This window comes from Parasteatoda tepidariorum, chromosome 8 (genome assembly GCF_043381705.1).
Source record: "Parasteatoda tepidariorum isolate YZ-2023 chromosome 8, CAS_Ptep_4.0, whole genome shotgun sequence".
Lineage (NCBI taxonomy): Eukaryota > Metazoa > Arthropoda > Arachnida > Araneae > Theridiidae > Parasteatoda > Parasteatoda tepidariorum.
In genome coordinates this window covers 55,007,448-55,025,776 of record NC_092211.1, presented here as the reverse complement: position 1 = coordinate 55,025,776, position 18,329 = coordinate 55,007,448, and the positions used below count along the sequence as shown (strand labels likewise).

Genomic DNA, 18,329 nt, shown 5'->3' with positions numbered 1-18,329 from the left:
TTTTCTCATATAAGAAAGGTGTCACAAAACAGGACTTGAAAATTATATTATCCGACATGCCCAGTTTTTATAAAACTCTGAACGGAATTTTTACTCTTATATGCCCAAGTGCTTTTGACTCAATATATCCTGTAATAGAAAAACCATTGTGATGAATCAAATTGAAATCCCAATGCAATGCAGCTTATCTACTCATGCCGAAGGTTATTTTAATCAAATGAACTATAATGATGAAAAACCTTTAAACTTTGATCCATCACCTGCAATTTAATATTTCAATTCATTTTATTTCTGCAATTTCACATTGTAAAAAATATGCATGTTGAATAAGCATGTATTTGTCAATAATCCCTACTTATGACTCCTGATAATATTTCTTTGTTAATAATAATGTTCAACATTCCATTGATTCTATCAATCTTTATATTGATTCATTCTCTCAATATGTATTCATGCAAAACAGCTAATGAATAATACTAAACCATGCTGAATGCATTGCTATTAATACCTTTTAATTTTTTGTTAATAATGCTTCTGATTTATAATTAAAAATGTAATGTAGATACAATATTAATTTATTCGTTTTTGATTGATTTATAACAAGTATATTTATATATTTTCGCTAATATGCATACTCAAAAGTTGTTAGAGCATATTGTAGACTTACATGGCCTGCTAGTCAAGAAGAAGCTTTGATATTTTTAGCCCTATCACAAAATATGAAACAATTGTTATTAGGTATTTTTACTTTCAGATCCAAAGTGAAAATAGTGGCTTTTTCAAACAATTCAAAGTTTAAACTAAGCTGTACTAATTTTTTGTTGTTAGAAAATATATATATATATATATATACACAGTCGAACCTCTATTTAACGAAGTCGCTAAATCCCGAAAAAAAGTTCGTTATATGGAAAATTCGTTAAGTAGAAAATCACCTTTTGAAATACTTAAACGACACAAAACACGTTTTAAATTCATAAACACTAGACACAATTGAAAAAGCAATTGATACACGTTTATCTTGTAAACTAGTATCCACTATTTATTTTATAAATCTTAATCGTAAAAGAAATCTGCAAGGAAAGCAAGAATACAGTAAAACATTATCCAGTGTTACACTATCATACTACATACGTTTTTAACTAAAAAAAAAAGTTTAATTTATGCATAAAATTATGGCTGTAATTATTATAAAAGTAATTTTAAACTACATTAACAGATGCGTTCTTAAGTTCAATTGTTTCTGATAAAATCCGATAATTTTGTCTGAGTTTTTCGTTTGAAATGCAAACAAAAAGGGAAAAGGATTTTTCAGTTTTCTCTAAAAGTTAAATGGCTTCGAATGTCAATTCAAGGCCATTTCTCCCATAAAATGCGTCAACAAGTCTGAAATGTTCCGAAATATTTCGGGAAATAGGGAAAGTGGATCTCATCAAAGAAAAGTTCATTAAATGGAAAATTTACTTCACTATTTAGAAGTTATTTTACGAAGGAATGACCAAAATGTTCTTGGTTCCTTGAAGAAAAAAAATCGAAAAATAGACGAATTCGCAAAATGGAAGTTCATTAAATAGTAGTCGGACTGTTTATATATATATATATTACAGATTTTAAATTAAAAACATTATTCATTCCGCTCTCTTTTTATCTGATATTTTTCTCTCTCCAAAATTTCGATTAAATACCAGCACATTAAAAAAAAAAAAAAAATTACACGAAGTTTATAGCGTGAATGGGAAAGCATTATAAAAATCCTATTCTTGAGATTTGTGTAGGAGCAATAAACTGACCCCTTAAAGAGAGGGGATCATAACACCTGAACAAACAGGGCACACGTGCATTTTCTGTCCACCCTAGTAAATAGAGTCAGGAAACTCTTTGGGGTAAAAGTTCATGGATTGCGGGGGATAGTCACATACCCGGGCAGTATATCATGCGGGTTGGTAGAGAATGAACTTCTTATAGGAAGGGTGGTAAAAAAAAATAATAATATACAGGCTACTGTTTCTCCATGTTTATTTGTTCTCATTTGATATTTTTATTTGAAGATTTCCTCTTTATTTGTTGAACAGAACAATATCTGTCTTGTTAGTTCTGTTCTTATTTCTAGACTTGGAATACTTAGCACAGTCTTCTTATTCGTAAGATAAAAGTCAATAATAAAAGTATAAATTTATATGATTAAGTATAGGATTATATTAAAACTGGATTATATAAGTTTTTTATTAAGATTTTGAAATTTGTATATAAAAAAACAAAATTTTCATTCCTTTTTAAATTTTTTCCCCGAATGAATTAATTTTAGCTGCTTTTATTGAAAAGTCAAGTGTAACAGTTTACCAAATTTTCATTGATAGTACTTGGATTCTTGATTGTTGAAATTTAAAATGGCCCTCTGTTAACGCTTAAAATTCTTACTAGTTATTCGATTAAAAGTGTTGAATTTGTCTCGAATTTTTATTTTTTAATCTGTTACAAATTAGTTATTTAATAGCTTATTAAAAAAATGGCAATTAGTTAAATTTATTTCAAATCATTCACTGAAGAACTAATTTTTGTTTGTTTCCTGTTGCATGTTTTATTTGTCTCTGTTGCATGTTTTTTTGTCTCTGCTGCATGCTTTATTTGTTTTCTGTTGCGTGTTTTATTTGTCTCTGCTGCATGTTTTATTTTTTTTCTGTATGACTGATATTCATTAAAATTATTCTGAATAAAAATTGTTTTGAAATTCGTATAAAAGCAGACTGATTTTTATACAAATTTTTATTTGTTTTCAGTTGCGTGTTTTATTTGTTTTCTGTTGCATGAAATTTTTTAGTGGACATTGAATATTTTCACGCCACTGATTTCACATCACATTTCTTTTTCCAAGCTACAGTTTTTTTCAAAGGAACATTTTTAATCTGTTTTTTTTTCTTCTTTTTTTTCCGAAATGTACAAGTTTAAAAAGGCAATATATAACAGGTGGGCCGCATAAATGTTGCTACAAACTTCTTGGAGAGTTAGAGCACATCATCAGGATTTAAACTGCATAGGAACCAGCTCCCAGGAATGCCATCAAACGCCACTTGTGTTGAGTCCCTATTATGAACTGTTTCCTCGCGTGGTTCTAAAAAGATCGAAATAAGGGAAATTCCCTTCGAAGATTGTCTCAATACTTATGAGAACGCTTTTGAGTCGTGGTGGCTCAGGGGATAGAGCATTCGCCTTCTAATGTGGGGAACTGGTTTCGAATCCCAGGGATGGTTTGTCGAAACGAATTCCGCATCTGGCTTGCACCGACCACAGTGCTGACATAAAATATCCTCAGTGGTTGACGGTTCATGAGTTAGAGTCCCCTTGCTGTCAGGTTAACCGAGGTAGGTTTTCGTGGCTGAAACGCTAATGCGGGTTAGTTTCATCAAAAAGACCTCTATAAAGGCAAATTTCTTCCAAAACTTGAAACTCCAGGAATTCCCTTATTGTCTTCTGGATTAGGTTTAAAATTACAAGGCTACGGAGTTGATCATTAGTAGTCGTAAATTGTGTTTTGGATAAATAAATCTTACTACATATTCTTTTAATTCTATTCAATTCATTATGAGTGGTATTTAAATAGATGTTCCAAAAAACAATAGAATTCCAAGGAATTCTGTTCAACAACATTTATAAGAAATACTTCAAAACTTGTACATTTTGGCAAAAAAATAAACTAAAGATGTCGTTTTTAAAAAAACTGTAGGTTTAGGAGCAAAACTAATTTCAGTTTTGAAATCTTCACATCCAAATTAGGCAAGATCAAGTATATGTATAAATGCAACAAAAAATTTGTTCCTTAGTGTAATTAATACAAACACTTATAACAATATTTCATTTCACATTAAAAAATAAAAACTATCCAAAATAATTTATGATTTTCAAATGATTTGGAATAACTTTAAAATTAAAACTCCAAAAATAATACTTAAAACCATCTCTCAAAATAGCGTGAAAGAAACCAACAATAAGCTTGAAAGATTTTCCACATTCGAGCACCAAACAATTTTTCTTAGAAATAAACAGCTTTTCCAAAGAAGGCAACACTGAATAATACCCTTTCTTCGCTAGAAATCCAACCACTTTCTTTCATTTAGCTGCCTCCTGTCAGAAGAAAATAAGAGCAGGATAAGGCTTAACACTGATTGATGGATGCGCTTTACCTAACGTTGCCAGAACCCTAAACCCCGATTTGTTTTACCTAACTTCCGTATCAATCATTCACACTATTTGTTCTCATAAACTCAGAAAGGGCTTTTGCGCATTATGTAATGTATTTGATGCTGAATATCTTATTTGAAGGCTATATCTGGCAATATTTCACTTTGGCAAAACTGTCACCTGAGATTGCGGAAAGCGATGATATATTTTCACAATTGCCGCCGTTATCATAGTCACTAAATATGTATATTTAGATGAAATAGGTGCGTGGATTGTTTATTTTATCTAAACATTTACATAAATAGGCATTTTTCAGTGATTTTTCGCATAACGACGTTTATTTATCAGACAAAAACAGGCTATTTTTATGTTTGAGCAATTAATGCTTATAAAATTTAAAAAAGTTATAAAACTTTAAGGTCCTTATCTACTATGGCCTTGTTTCATGATAATTAAACAATGTCTTTATACAACTTAGAACAGAAATATTACAACATTTATAGCATTCGAAATACTTTATGCACTGGGGAAAAAAGTATGGTCAAAACTATGGTATTTCTTATATGGCTATATTTATCGTATTTCTGGCAATGTGGGAACACCAAAAAGCTCGATAATTTTTACCGAAGAACTTTGGTCACGGTTTTGTTTAAATTAGCAATAAAATATAGTGTTAGAGTAAGTGATGAAATTTAGTAAATGTGACTGTAATTTAATAATGAGATCTTAGAGCATGACAGAAACACCATCTATTTGGTTAAATTTACTTTTAAGTTCTTTTTTATTATTTTTTTTAAACCAGAAATGTCATTCCCATACAGTACGGTAATTTGACCAGAATTATTTTTTCTCTGTGCAGCAAGCATTTCTAACACGTCATAACATAATAAATTATTAATAATACTTAATTATTAAGAGTTGCAATTAAAAAGAATCCGAGTGCAAAACAAATTATGGCAGTAAGTTAAAAATGATTTACAAGCAAGACCTTAAAAAATCAAAAGTTGCCGTAAAAATAATCTATAAGTTTAAATATGTTTAAATCTATAAATTTTTGTCTCTGCAATAACTAACTCTAATACGTGTTTCGATTTAAAAAGAAATTCACCGGAAGTGTCAGTAGCTAATCATGATTAAACTTATACTTTCATATTGTACATACTTTTCGGCAAAGAATACTATAAGAAATTTTGTTTTTATTTTACTCTGGCTGAAGAAGCAAATATTCATTTTAAGGGAAAGAGAATTTAATGAATAGCTTATTTAACGTATAGTTTATTTCCAACAAATTCAGTAATAAATTATATGCCGAATACACTTTTGAAAAATGCGGATCAAATAACGGTAGCTCTTTAGTTGAATCACCCGTAAAATCCATTTTAACGTATAATCCACTTTTACCGTAAAATATGATACCGTAGTTTTTGCAGTAATATTTATTTAATTCGAATGATTCAGTGATTTTACGGTAATTATTATTGAAAAAACCATTGTACATCAGATTTTTTTTCGTAACATGCTCCAGTAAAAATGAATTTCACGGTAAAAAGTACTGGCACTCTAAATGCTGGTAATTTTTGCCGTAATTTGATCCGAAATATTTTACATCGTATTTACATCATTTCAATCTAAGTTAGCCGTTGTTTTAAAATAAATCCGTGATAGCAATTGTCTGCAGTATTTGAAACCAAAAAATGTGGAGAAAAAAAAATGTACAAAAATTGAACGTGATTGTGAAATACATTTATTTATTTTTTTCCGTATTTTTCTACGTTGAATAAAAGGAGATCAAATCATCTCACTAGTTTGATGCTAAGTTTAATTGAACACAGAGATTTTTATAATTTTTTGTACGCATACATGACACTTAATTTCAAATAAGAAAATAAGGAAAAAAATTATTGCAAAATTATAATGGTAATATCTTTAATAAAGCTTCAGAAGAACTTGCTACTGTTAAACTGCTACTGTTATTGTACAGTTTTTTGCCACTTTCAAAAGTCTATGAACAACCTATTTTAATAATATTTTACCAGATGAAGGAAAATATATTCTTTTTATTCAAGTCTCTTGGTTCCTATTGTGTCTTTGTAAATAAACTTTTATGTGTCGATCATTTATAAGCATTACCTTGTATTGTAACCAAACTTGCATTGTACTAAGTATTTATAAACAAATAATATTTAATATTATCTTAATATTACAATTAATAGGGACCAATATTTGTGTTTAATGAGAGTTAATTATTTTAAGCGCTAAGTATAACACTTTCGTCAAACTATAAAAGGAAGTGAAAAATCTAATTGCAAGCAAAATATTTTATTGCTACTAATAGTTAATATAGAAAATGTAGTTCTTCAAAATTTTTTTACTTCCTAATTTTATACTTTACATATTATGTAAAACAAAGGATTGAACCCAGGTCCGAGGATCGAACTCATGACCTGTGGAGCGAGAACGCGAAGCGCTACCAATCAGCCACCGGGTGTCTATATTAGAGATCGAGCAGTGGTGGCTCAGGGAATAGAGCACTCACCTCCCAATGAGGTGAACCGGGTTCGAATCCCGGCGATGGCTGGTTGATTCGAATTTCGCCCGGCCACATTGCTGACGTTAAATATTCTCAGTGGTAGACGGATCATGGGTTAGATTCCCCTTGCAGTCAGGCTAACTATGGCAGATTTTCGTGGTTTTCCTTTCCATATAGCTCAAATGCGGGTTAGTTCTATCAAAAAGTTCTCCATGAAGGCAAATTTCTCCCAATAATTGATCCAGGAGTTCCCTTGTCATCTGGATTGGGTTCAAAATTACAAGGCTATGGAGATAAGCAATGGTAGCCGTAAACTAAAAATTCGGTCGGCTATTCAGTGACTGTTATAAAATATATTATAGATCTATATTAGATCTATATAAGTTAATAAATAGGTAAAAAATAAAGTAATATGTAAAAAAAGTTGATAATAGGTAAAAAATAACGCAAAGTAATATGGAAAATATCTAATGTGATTGAAGGACCCTAAATACAGAGTAGAACAAGGTTGAATTTTAAAATTTAAATATGTTCGCTGAAAACAAAAATTAAAACTGTTGACAGGGGAAAAAATTACGAACGTACTAGTTGATTTTTAGGTTCGTTTTATTGCTCAACTTTTGAGAGTAAATTCAGCAATCAAATAAGCACAAAACTTGTCACTAAATAAACATTTATATCACCACTTTCCAAATGGAAGACAAAAATCTCTTCCTTTCCCTCTGTAAGTTCTTTATCGGCCAATCAGCTCTTTCTCTTAGGGAACCCCTTTTATAGGAATTAAATATCGTGACGGGTGCGTTTAAGGCGCAATGAAAAATTTATCTCCCTAATTAGCAGTCAGCTTGAATAATATCAGGGTTCTAGTGGAAAAAGGGGGGAGGGAGGAAGATGAAGTGGCACATTTTATCCGCAATCCAGAAGGCAATTTGTCTTCCTAGATAAAAGGAGCGACTAAACTTGCCGCCTCCTGCCTTTCTAATATCCTTTCCTTCCTTTAATAATCATGTTTCTTGATAGCTACGGCTCTAGTCTTGATAGCGAGATTTCTTCATTTTCTGCTAAGGTTCTGGAATAATGAGAGTAAGAAGCGCCATCTGTTGGGAAGAAACGATAAGTTTTTGCGCAGTCCTAACTTATTAAAGCAGGAAAAGCGGACATAAAAGCAGTAGCGGGGCGTTAAAATGATCTTATTGTTAAATTAAAAGATTTGGTAATTGCAGAATTAAGCTATACACTGGCAGTCAATTTCAGAGTTTGGGCATCATTTTCGCGATAATAAGTTTTTGAGAGTTCTGTTTTTCTTTGCTCGGTTTTGGAATGAAATTATACTTTGTGTGAAGAAAATTAAGAGTTCTAAGTTACGTTATTTCTTATGGAAGAGATGGAAGATAAAGTTTTGAACAAACAAATTAAAGTTTTATTTTAAATTTCGCTATCTATTTCAGTCGTATGGTTTTTTTTTTCCTTGAAAGAAAAAAACATAAATTTTATTATCGTAGGTTAAGTTGCTTTACTAACAAAACTATAAAATAAATTTTTATTTAACGAAAAATTGTTTTAGAAGAACAAAAAACTGTGTTTCGCTAAAACGCGAATGACTACCAACAATAAGAGGTGTTTAAAATGTAATTATATGGTACTAAAACTTTGTATTAAAACTTTAGTTTAAGCCATTATTAAACAAGTAAGAAAATAAAGTTTAATTTTTTAACATATTTTTTTTTCGTATGCTTGTTTCCTCTTATTAGTCAGTGAAAACATGATATAAACTTTAGTTATTCTAGGTTTCTAACTTAATGTGAGTCTGGAAAAAAATGATATGAACTTTAGTTATTCTAGATTCATATGACAATGTTAGACTGGAGGAAGAGTATATGAACTTCAGTTATTTTAGGTTACTAAATCAATGCTAGTATAAGAAAAGATGGAATGGGCATTAATTATTCTAAGTTTGTCTAAGAAAAAATATAGACTTTAGCTATATACTAATTTTATAAACATATATTAATCTGGTGAAAGAGAATATGTGTTTTAATTAACATGATGTGTATGTGTGATATGTGCTTACGTATGTTTGATATGTATTTTAATTGACACATGCTTATAAAGCCAATTTATTCTGAAAAAAAGATCACATGGATTATAGCTATTCTAGGCTTATAAACATATTTATCTTGGGAAGGAGGATATAGTTCTTCATATTCTAAGTTAATAAATCAATGTTAGTCTGGCAAAAGATGATATGCTTTAGTTATACTAAGTTTATAAACATATATTTGTCTAGGGAAAGTGAATATGTGTTTTAATTATTCTATGTTCATAAACCAATATTTATCTTGGGAAGGAGGATATAGTTTTTAACTACTCTAATTTTATAAATCAATGTTAGCCTGAAAAAAAGGACTTAAAATATAGATGTTTAAAAACATATATTTTTCGAGGAAAAGCTGATATGTTCATTCAATTATTCTAGATTCATGAGCCATTGTTAATCTGAAAAAAAGATTGTATAGGCTTTAGCTATGATAAGTTTATAGACATATATTGATCAGAAAAAGGGAAACATGGACTCAAAATATTTTCATTTTATAGTTTTCGTCAAGGATCAACATTTCAGCTAATCAATGAATCACTTATTGGGTGAATAAATGAATGAATTGTCGTAATGGTAAATGAGTGAATCAGTAAAACTGAATCATCATCAAAGATTCAAAATAGAAATAAAAATAATTTATACACTTATATTTCTAAATTCGGCAAATCGGTAATCACGTTTTTTTTCGTAATATTGTTTTCCTATTTTAAATTCCAATTGAAAAAAAAGTTTTTAAATTCACAAGTGGTAACATTTATGATTTTACGCATTTGTGTACAGATTTGTGATTTTAAATGTTGTTTTTATTGAAATTCAATTTTATCATAAAGCATTATAAACTGTTTAATATATCTATTTACAATTGTCAGAAAAATAAAAAAGTATAACAAAAAGTTAAATTTAAATTATTTCGTATTTTTGTATGTATAGGTACTTAAACCAAATCCTTCTAAAATGATTTCTATGTTGCGTTCAGTATAATTTTATGCGTAAAAAAATATTCATGAAAACTTTTATTTGTTTGATGTTTTTACAATGCTTGCTGATTTTTAAATTTCTTTTAATATTCCTTAAAAGATATTTAAAGTAAATTGCCCTGATATGAAAAACTTCTGAATTCCTAAGAGTTACAAACAAACTAAAGTGTCGCCAAACACGTCTCTATTTATAGGTGACGCAGAAGAAAATTATTTAAAATATTGTTCCTATTTAAAATTTTTAAACAAAAGCCTAATTAATTTTTGTTCTTTTTTCCGCAGCAGTTCAGAATGCTGTAGATAAAGATGGAAAGAAGAAACACACGAGACCAACTTTCTCTGGGCACCAAATCTACGTTCTAGAAAAAACATTCGAACAAACTAAATATCTGGCAGGCCCTGAAAGAGCAAAGCTGGCTTATGGTTTAGGAATGTCAGAAAGTCAAGTAAAAGTAAGTTTTATTTTTGTTATTCCATCTGTTGTCTTGAGACAATTTATTGTTGTATATATATATATATATATATATGTAAAGCGGAGCTNCAGGATACCCCCTACCCCTCTTAGAAGTTCTGAAACGCTTAACTGAGAAACCCTGTATATATATATATATATATACAACAATAAATTGTTTCTATAATATGCATGCCTATAATATGTGTTCTACACTGTTAGAAATTTCTCGGAAAAAATGGTTAAATAACAATTCATTTTATTGTTATTTTATCAATAATCTTAAATAAGATGGTAATCAAATTATTAACTGTGAAAAAACCACTTATTAATTGCTGTCACTTAATACGGTTAAACAACCAGAATTTTACTGAGCTAAATAGGCCCAGCTAATGAAGTCACTTAGTTCCTTTCACCTGGGTACGTATTATAGCCGAGAGGGGCGGGTGTTCTAGTTCCAGCTTTGACACTACAATATTATTTCCATTCCCTTCAACACACGAAGGCGGTTGTGTCCTGTAGTGCCTACAGTGTCCTGCACTCTCCAGAGCATTTTACCATACCGAAAAGCCTAGCTCCTATGTTCAGTTAAATTTCTTTTTTACGGTTTCAAAACCATTCTAGTTGTAAATGGTTAAAAACCGTTAAGTTTTTTACTCATGATTTACTTGTAAACCGTATATGTATAAAATGTTCTTTAACGTAAACTTTACGGTTAATCAAATGATCAGACTGCTGCCGATTATTTCACCATAATTTTTTAATGAAAATTATGACAGTGTATATATGCACGAAAAAATGATTAATGAGCGCGCTTTCAATACATTTTTCATCATTTTTTACAATGCTGAAAGTTTAGAACTTATCTGAACTTACCACAAAACAAAAAGTCTTCGCTAAATGAATTTTAAACCAGAGTTAATAAATATAACTTACTTTTTTTTGTTGAAAATATTGTGATTTGCTTTATATTTAACAAACATTTTTTACGCTCACTATCTTTCTTATTGTGATTTTTAAGATGAACTTTCAATAAACCAATTTAAACTTTTATGAGAAATAGTCAATCAAAAAATTTTAATGTCGCAACTAAAAAGATGTTGTATTTTTTCTTTTTTCTTGTGCGATTGAGAAAACTTTCTTTGCATCATTTTCGTAAAATAAAAAACGGACTTTTTTAAATTAACATTCAAGATTGTTAATTGGGTAAAAATAAAGTGTTTTCAGTAATCATCACTATTAATAGGTAGTTTCGTATTCCTTGTTAAAAATATTCACATGATCTGTCATAAAATAAGATTTAAGTGAGAAAAAAAAACTTTAATAAATTCACGTAAATTCGATGATCATTGACTGTCAAGAATTAAAATCATAAAAATCTATTTTTTGGCCATTTTGGACATTTTCAATAATTGTTTTAAATTTTTTTTCCAAGGTTTAAATTTTGATGATTTTTATTCTATCTTCGCAACTGATATCATCGTTGATGAAAATTCTAACAAAATCAACGTCGACGATGGCGAAAGCAAAAATTATTTAAGAAATCATGTTAATATATTCTTTACGGTTTAAAAATTAGGTTACAGTTTACAGTTTAACTCAACTACAGTTTACAAAACACAGTTTACAGTTTAACACATACACATCAACAAATTTCACAAATAATTGAATGATAATAATTAGTTTAATGTTACTAAACCGACCGTTTTTGACACAAAATTTAAATTTTAATTTAATAAATTTCAATATAGTGTGAGCACAAGAAAAGGTAATTCACATTTTTTTTAAAATTTGCATTTATTTATATATTTTTGCGAGATACACTAGGCTGGAATAATAGATCATCATACCACAAAACATAAAAACACAATTTTCAAGTTTATTTCCTAAGTATGGAGGGATTCGACATGATGCATCATTATCAAAAAATGAAACTTTGCAATTTTGCAAAATCATGAAATATTAGCATTTAAAAACGAATTACAATTTTAATTTATTGGAATATCAGTTAGATGAACGCGTACCATTGATTACTAGCTACGATTGTGTAATACATTTCTTATAAAAAAAATTAGATTTAAAAATTGAAAAGGCATTTTCTTTACGCAAGTTAAACAACAGGAGCTCAAAGTTGTTATAAAATGTTTAGACTAATGGAGAACAAAACAAGTCAGAACAAAAAATTCAAAACTTTTGCGAAATTTATATCGTAAATATCGTCAAAAAATATTTGTTTTTAAAGGAAAGCAAAAAAGCAGTATTTTTAAAGAGAGTTAAAAGCGTAAGCTTTACGAAACTACAGAAAGCTTTATTTAAGATTATTCAAACCGCTTCACTACAAATAACATTCGAGACTTCTCTGTTCCGCGCTATAGATTAACCTTTTCGTGGGCGATATGGTTCAATTTATGCAGATTGTTTTTCCCATAATGGTTCGAGCACCATTTTTCTATTTAGGGAAAATAAATCTAATACGCATGCGCAGCATCGTTCTTAGTAGCCCATTTTATGAATGCATTGAAATGAAATAGGAATTCATGACTTTCTGATATAATATGAAGAAATGAACGAAATGAATTCTATAAGGAATCCCCACGTGAGTAACAAAATTCTTCAGAATATTTATTCGTCTCTACTACGTCATACTGAATTTCAATTCAAAACGATTTTACTTTTTGATTTCTGGAATTACATTTGCGAATGTGGCAACGCAATAACGGTAGCTTATTGCATGGATAGCATTTGGTGGGGTAATTTTATTCAAAGCATGAACGAATTTCAGTTTTTTTTTGTGTTCTATTTTGATAAGCGTGAGTTGCGAAAATGCTGACGTAAGCAATCGTATCGTATGACTTTTGGATTAGGTCTGATTATTTAACTATTTTAATACACATCGTGTTCATTTGCTCAAAAAGTTATTAAGCTAATAATTAAGTTTATGTTCGTTAAAATTATCCTGCTTTTTTCCGATTCTGTTCTCTTTTTATTATTATCTATAATTTTCTATAACTATCTATATTTGCTTTTTATTCTATTAACTATCTGCATTAATTCATCCAATAGAGAAAAGTAGATTTTTATAATTCAGTTTAGTAAAAAAAACACATAGTTTTTCAAATCTTTATATTTCTTTGAAAATTTTCTCGTATCCATCAACGCAATAAAGGTAGCCTATTGAAAAAAAACCCATTTGATATGGTTACTTTAATCAAACCATACATAAATTTGTTTTTTGCAAGAGTGTGTTCATTTAACGTGTTATAAACAATCATATCATGCAATGTTTGGATAATCCTAATTATTATACTATTTAAATATCAGTGAACTATTTCAGTGTTCAATTAACGTGTTACAAACAATCATATCATTCAATGTTTGGATAATCCTGATTATTATACTATTTCAATATCAGTGAACTATTTCAGTGTTCAATTAACGTGTTACAAACAATCATATCATGCAATGTTTGGATAATCCTGATTATTAAACTATTTCAATATACATTTTAAAATTTTCTTAAAAAGTAATATTATTCTACAACTATCAATTCCATAAGTATTTTAAAATATCCTGTTTTTGTTTGCTAATATGTTACTTTTGTGTTTTATTATTTTATATTACTATATACCTACCTACATATAGTAAGACAGTTGGAAACAAAAAGTAATTTTTAAATATTTTTGATTAATTCATATAATAATAATAGGACGTTGGACTCGTGTTCGTGAGAGCGTGAGTTCAAATCCCGCCGGACGAAGAACCCCCGTGTATTAAATTGTGACTAATGCACGTTAAATCTGTCGGGGACCAAAGTCCTCCAAGTTCCCATAAAAAAAATTAAATACCTCTGGTGGTACTGAATTGGAGATTGATAGTTCTCTGGTTCAGGTTAAAAATTACGATCTGTCGTGATCCCTGTAAAACGGGTTGTGACTTATGTGTGGTTTAAAGTCTTATTCTTGGCCGTAGATGGTGCCACTGGAAAAACAAAAAACGCAACCTCTGCCTTAAAAATTCGTTTGATTTCTCAAGCAGGGTTGCTGGTATTGGCAAGTGGCATAAGTAACAACAACAACTCCAGTTTTTTATTCTCCAATAACAATATTATTTTTACACCGAACAGCACTTGATGGGATGTTCGGCTGTACACGGAGACTTAGAAGTGAAAAGATATTGGAGTGCTAGGCATCTGCTAATGAGTCATTGACTTTTTCTCTTATCTATTTCATTTGAATATTCCTCTTGTTAAGAGTTTGTCAATTTCTGCCATTGGAAAAAAACATATTATTTTTACCAAACAACTAAATTTTTTTATCTTGCTATTTTCAGGTTTGGTTTCAGAATCGGCGGACGAAATGGAGAAAAAAACACGCCGCAGAAATGGCAACAGCAAAGAAAAAACACGACTCGGAAGCAGAACAAATGCGCAACGATGATTGTTCTGATCAAGACGAACTAGACTGTCGGGACAACAAACGACTGAAAAGAGAAAACGAACTCTCACATCATCATCATAACCATCATCGGCAACACGACGAATCTTCGGATAGTATGCCGTCTACCTAGTTCTTTCCAACAATCGAGTGAACCTAGTAGGCCATGGTTTCCGGAAGAATTCGCCATTTATGCTATCAACACGGCCTTGTACTCGATTTCATTCACATCTTGATCTGCAAAACAAGTTGCTCTAAGTGATGAGAAATTTCAGTGATAGATGCTGTCATAATTAGAGTTCCTATATCTAAACAGAGTTACGACAAGCAGCTTTAAACTGTACAGATCTCACTTTCTTACACCGTCTCAGAAGCTGAATCCGGCTTATAGTTTGTCTAAGCTAACAAACTCCTTCCGCCACAAAGTCTGAGGCCGCCTGGGGCTATGGAAACAGGAATGGTGCATTTTAGGGAGGGTAGCTACACTCTAGGACTAGACAGAAGAAAGAGATTCCCTTTCTAATGCCGACCCGAACCGAAATCACCCAAAAACAGTGATCCCACACCCCTACTTGAAATAGTCATATCTTGTTACCATAGTCACCGCCACAGGTCCAGACGAGCGTCTGGGGGAGTTCTTATTTTAGACAAACTATAGCTGTATTTAATCATGATAGCTGTATCGTTTTTTTTTCTTCTTCAGCTACGGTTCTATAAACTAATTATAACTGATTCAGCTCTTGGAATGTAAAACGTTTTTCAAAATTTTCTATTAAAAATGGCTTGTTAGCAAGAAATTGAACTTTTTAATCGAAAATTAACAGAACAAAATAACAAATAACTTAAGTGTAAAAAATAGCCATCTTAGTTTTTAAAGGCGAATTTTGTACGTAACGCTTATAGTTACATCATATTTATTCACTGTATGTCGTAGCGCTTTAAACTACGCTTAGATATAAGAACTCTAGTCGTAATAAATCACAAACATGAATTCTTTTCAAGTATCGTATGCGTGAGACGTCATATCTCACTACAATTTCTCACCGCCTGTTTATCGAATCAACCTGATAGTTTCATAACATCTCGGATAGTTAATGGCATATGAACGCACAAATATAACTGAAATAGAATCATTCATTATTTTATTTATAAATTGTGGATTGATCAAAAGCACACTAACAGTTGTTTAGTTATGGCATTAGGGATAATAATAAAACAATGTATTGTTTTATCATTTTCCTTAATACCATAACTGAACAATTATTAGTTATAATCACTTATACACTAAAAAATATTTTTTGTTTAATGCCTAAAACTGATAAAAGAAAAAATTTTAAAAATGGAAAGCGCAAACATTATAAGACAAACTAAAATAGCTATACTCCGTAGCAAGTAAAAAATGCGAGTAAAATACTCAAAGTTGTTCATTTGTTTAGCGAAATTTCTTTTATCATTTGAGAAAGATGTGAATTATATCTTTCTAAATATGATCTTACTGAGATATTAATCATCTTGATCCATATGATAATGTTCTTTTATTATCATATGCAGCATTCCATAAATATTAATATCCCATATCCCATATTAATATCCCATAAATATTTTTTTTGCAAGAATGTTTAAAAAAATAAGCACATATTTTTTACCTCATGAACGCTAAATAAAATATAATGTCGTCAGATTTTTATATGAAATCAATTTTTATATTTAATGTAGAATTGTACCTCATTAGGACACTTTTTGATTTCAGAAAATAGGAAATCTTCAAAATTTCTTAGAAAACCATTTGCAAACAAATAAACTTTAAAACTACATAAAATCATTTACTTTTTCAAACTAACAAATTGTTAAAACTAAATAAAATCATTTACTTTCTACAAATAGGAATTCCTTAAAACTACTTTTAACTCTCTTACTTTCTACTAATAGGAAATACCTAAGAATTACATAAAATATCTTGCTTTCAACAAATAGGAAATCCTTACAACTACATAAAATCTTTTACTTTCTACAAATAAGAAATCCTTAAAACTACTTGAACTCTCTTACTTTCTATAAATAGGAAATCTCTAAGAATTAAATAAAATTTCCTGCTTTCAACAAATAGGAAATCCTTAAAACTATATAAAATCGTTTACTTTCTACAAATAGGAATTCATTAAAACTACTTTTAACTCTCTTACTTTCTACAAATAGGAAATACCTAAGAATTGCATAAAATATCTTGCTTTCAACAAATAGGAAATCCTAAAACTATATGAAATATTTTACTTTCTACAAATAGGAAATCCTTTAAACTACATAAAATTTCTTATTTTCTATAAAGAAAATAGGAAATCCCTTAAACTACATAAAATTTCTTACTTTCTACAAATCAAATGGGAAATCCTTTAAACTACATAAAATTTCTTATTTTCTACAAATCAAATAGGAAATCCTTTAAACTACATAAAATTTCTTATTTTCTACAAATCAAATAGGAAATCCTTTAAACTACATAAAATTTCTTATTTTCTACAAATCAAATAGGAAATCCTTTAAACTACATAAAATTTCTTATTTTCTTCAAATCAAATAGGAAATCCTTTAAACTACATAAAATTTCTTATTTTCTACAAATCAAATAGGAAATTCTTAAAACTTAATAGAATCTCTTTTCTGCAAATAGGAAAAGGTTACAGTGGTGATTTCGAGTACAACATGCTCCTAAGTGCAATAGAATAAATCGAAATGTAAATAACAAAATAAGAAGGATTTTCAGTGTTGAAAACAAAATACAGAGAACAACGTAGAAATCTTTGAAAAATAAGATTTAAATGCATCATATGCTGAGCATATGAGTTCGGCTGGTGAATTGTTATGAACATTAAGAGACTTGACAATTCACATATTTCAATTGAACAGATGAAAATGAACAATTATGCAAATGAGAATTAGATCAATTATTGTTTCCAAGGACTGAAGAAAATATCCTGATTTCCTTAAAAAATAATGAAGAAATTTGTATAAATTTTATTTTGTTTTCTTGTTTTCCAAACCATGTGTATTTAAAAGTTTGTGTTTTATTATATCATGAAAGAAGTATAATCGTATTTTACGGTCCTTTTGAATTAATTTAAAATTTTCTCTCTTTTGTGGGGAAATTTAATTCTAGTTTCACAATTGCTTTTTATTTCATGCAGCAAAATATGAATATTTTATGATTAGGACCGTAAAATTCAGTTATACTTTTAAGAAAACAAGTTTATTTCTGTGATATTTAATTTTACTTATAGATATTGTATTAGTAAATAGATGTACATATATATGCCAAAAATACGAGAAAAATCTGACATCTGAAATTGTCACAATTGAAATTTTTATTAAAGATGTAAATTAGATGAAGTGTTGCAAACTATTCATTTCACACATAAAATTTATTCACATTTTTTTTCAGAACAATTGAAAGACTTGAGATTGCCACAGTGTAATAATAAGCCATATTTTGAAATTTTTCCGGTGGGTGGTTTTTGTTAAAAAACAAAAAGACCTCAATTCTAATGTAGGTGAAAAACATTTTCTGTGTATTATGAAGTGATAGTATTCAAAGTCAAGAAAATTCCAGAAACTTGTAAAATAACTGTCTAGAGACAATACTCAGGAATAGTTTGATGCAAATAATGTT

At 29.4% G+C, this 18,329-nt stretch overlaps 1 protein-coding gene across 1 annotated transcript in view; it reads left to right on the top strand.

The window, feature by feature from the left end:
- The window catches only part of LOC107450777 (homeobox protein Nkx-6.2), a 39,590-nt gene extending 21,541 nt beyond the window's left edge, over positions 1-18,049 (top strand). Inside the window, exons 2-3 of the mRNA XM_016066675.3 lie at positions 10,064-10,233; positions 14,562-18,049. Of these exons, the coding sequence (XP_015922161.1) occupies positions 10,064-10,233; positions 14,562-14,798 (407 nt within the window). The 3' untranslated portion in view covers positions 14,799-18,049. The remainder of the gene's footprint in view (positions 1-10,063; positions 10,234-14,561) is intronic.
- The last annotated feature ends 280 nt before the right edge of the window (positions 18,050-18,329 follow it).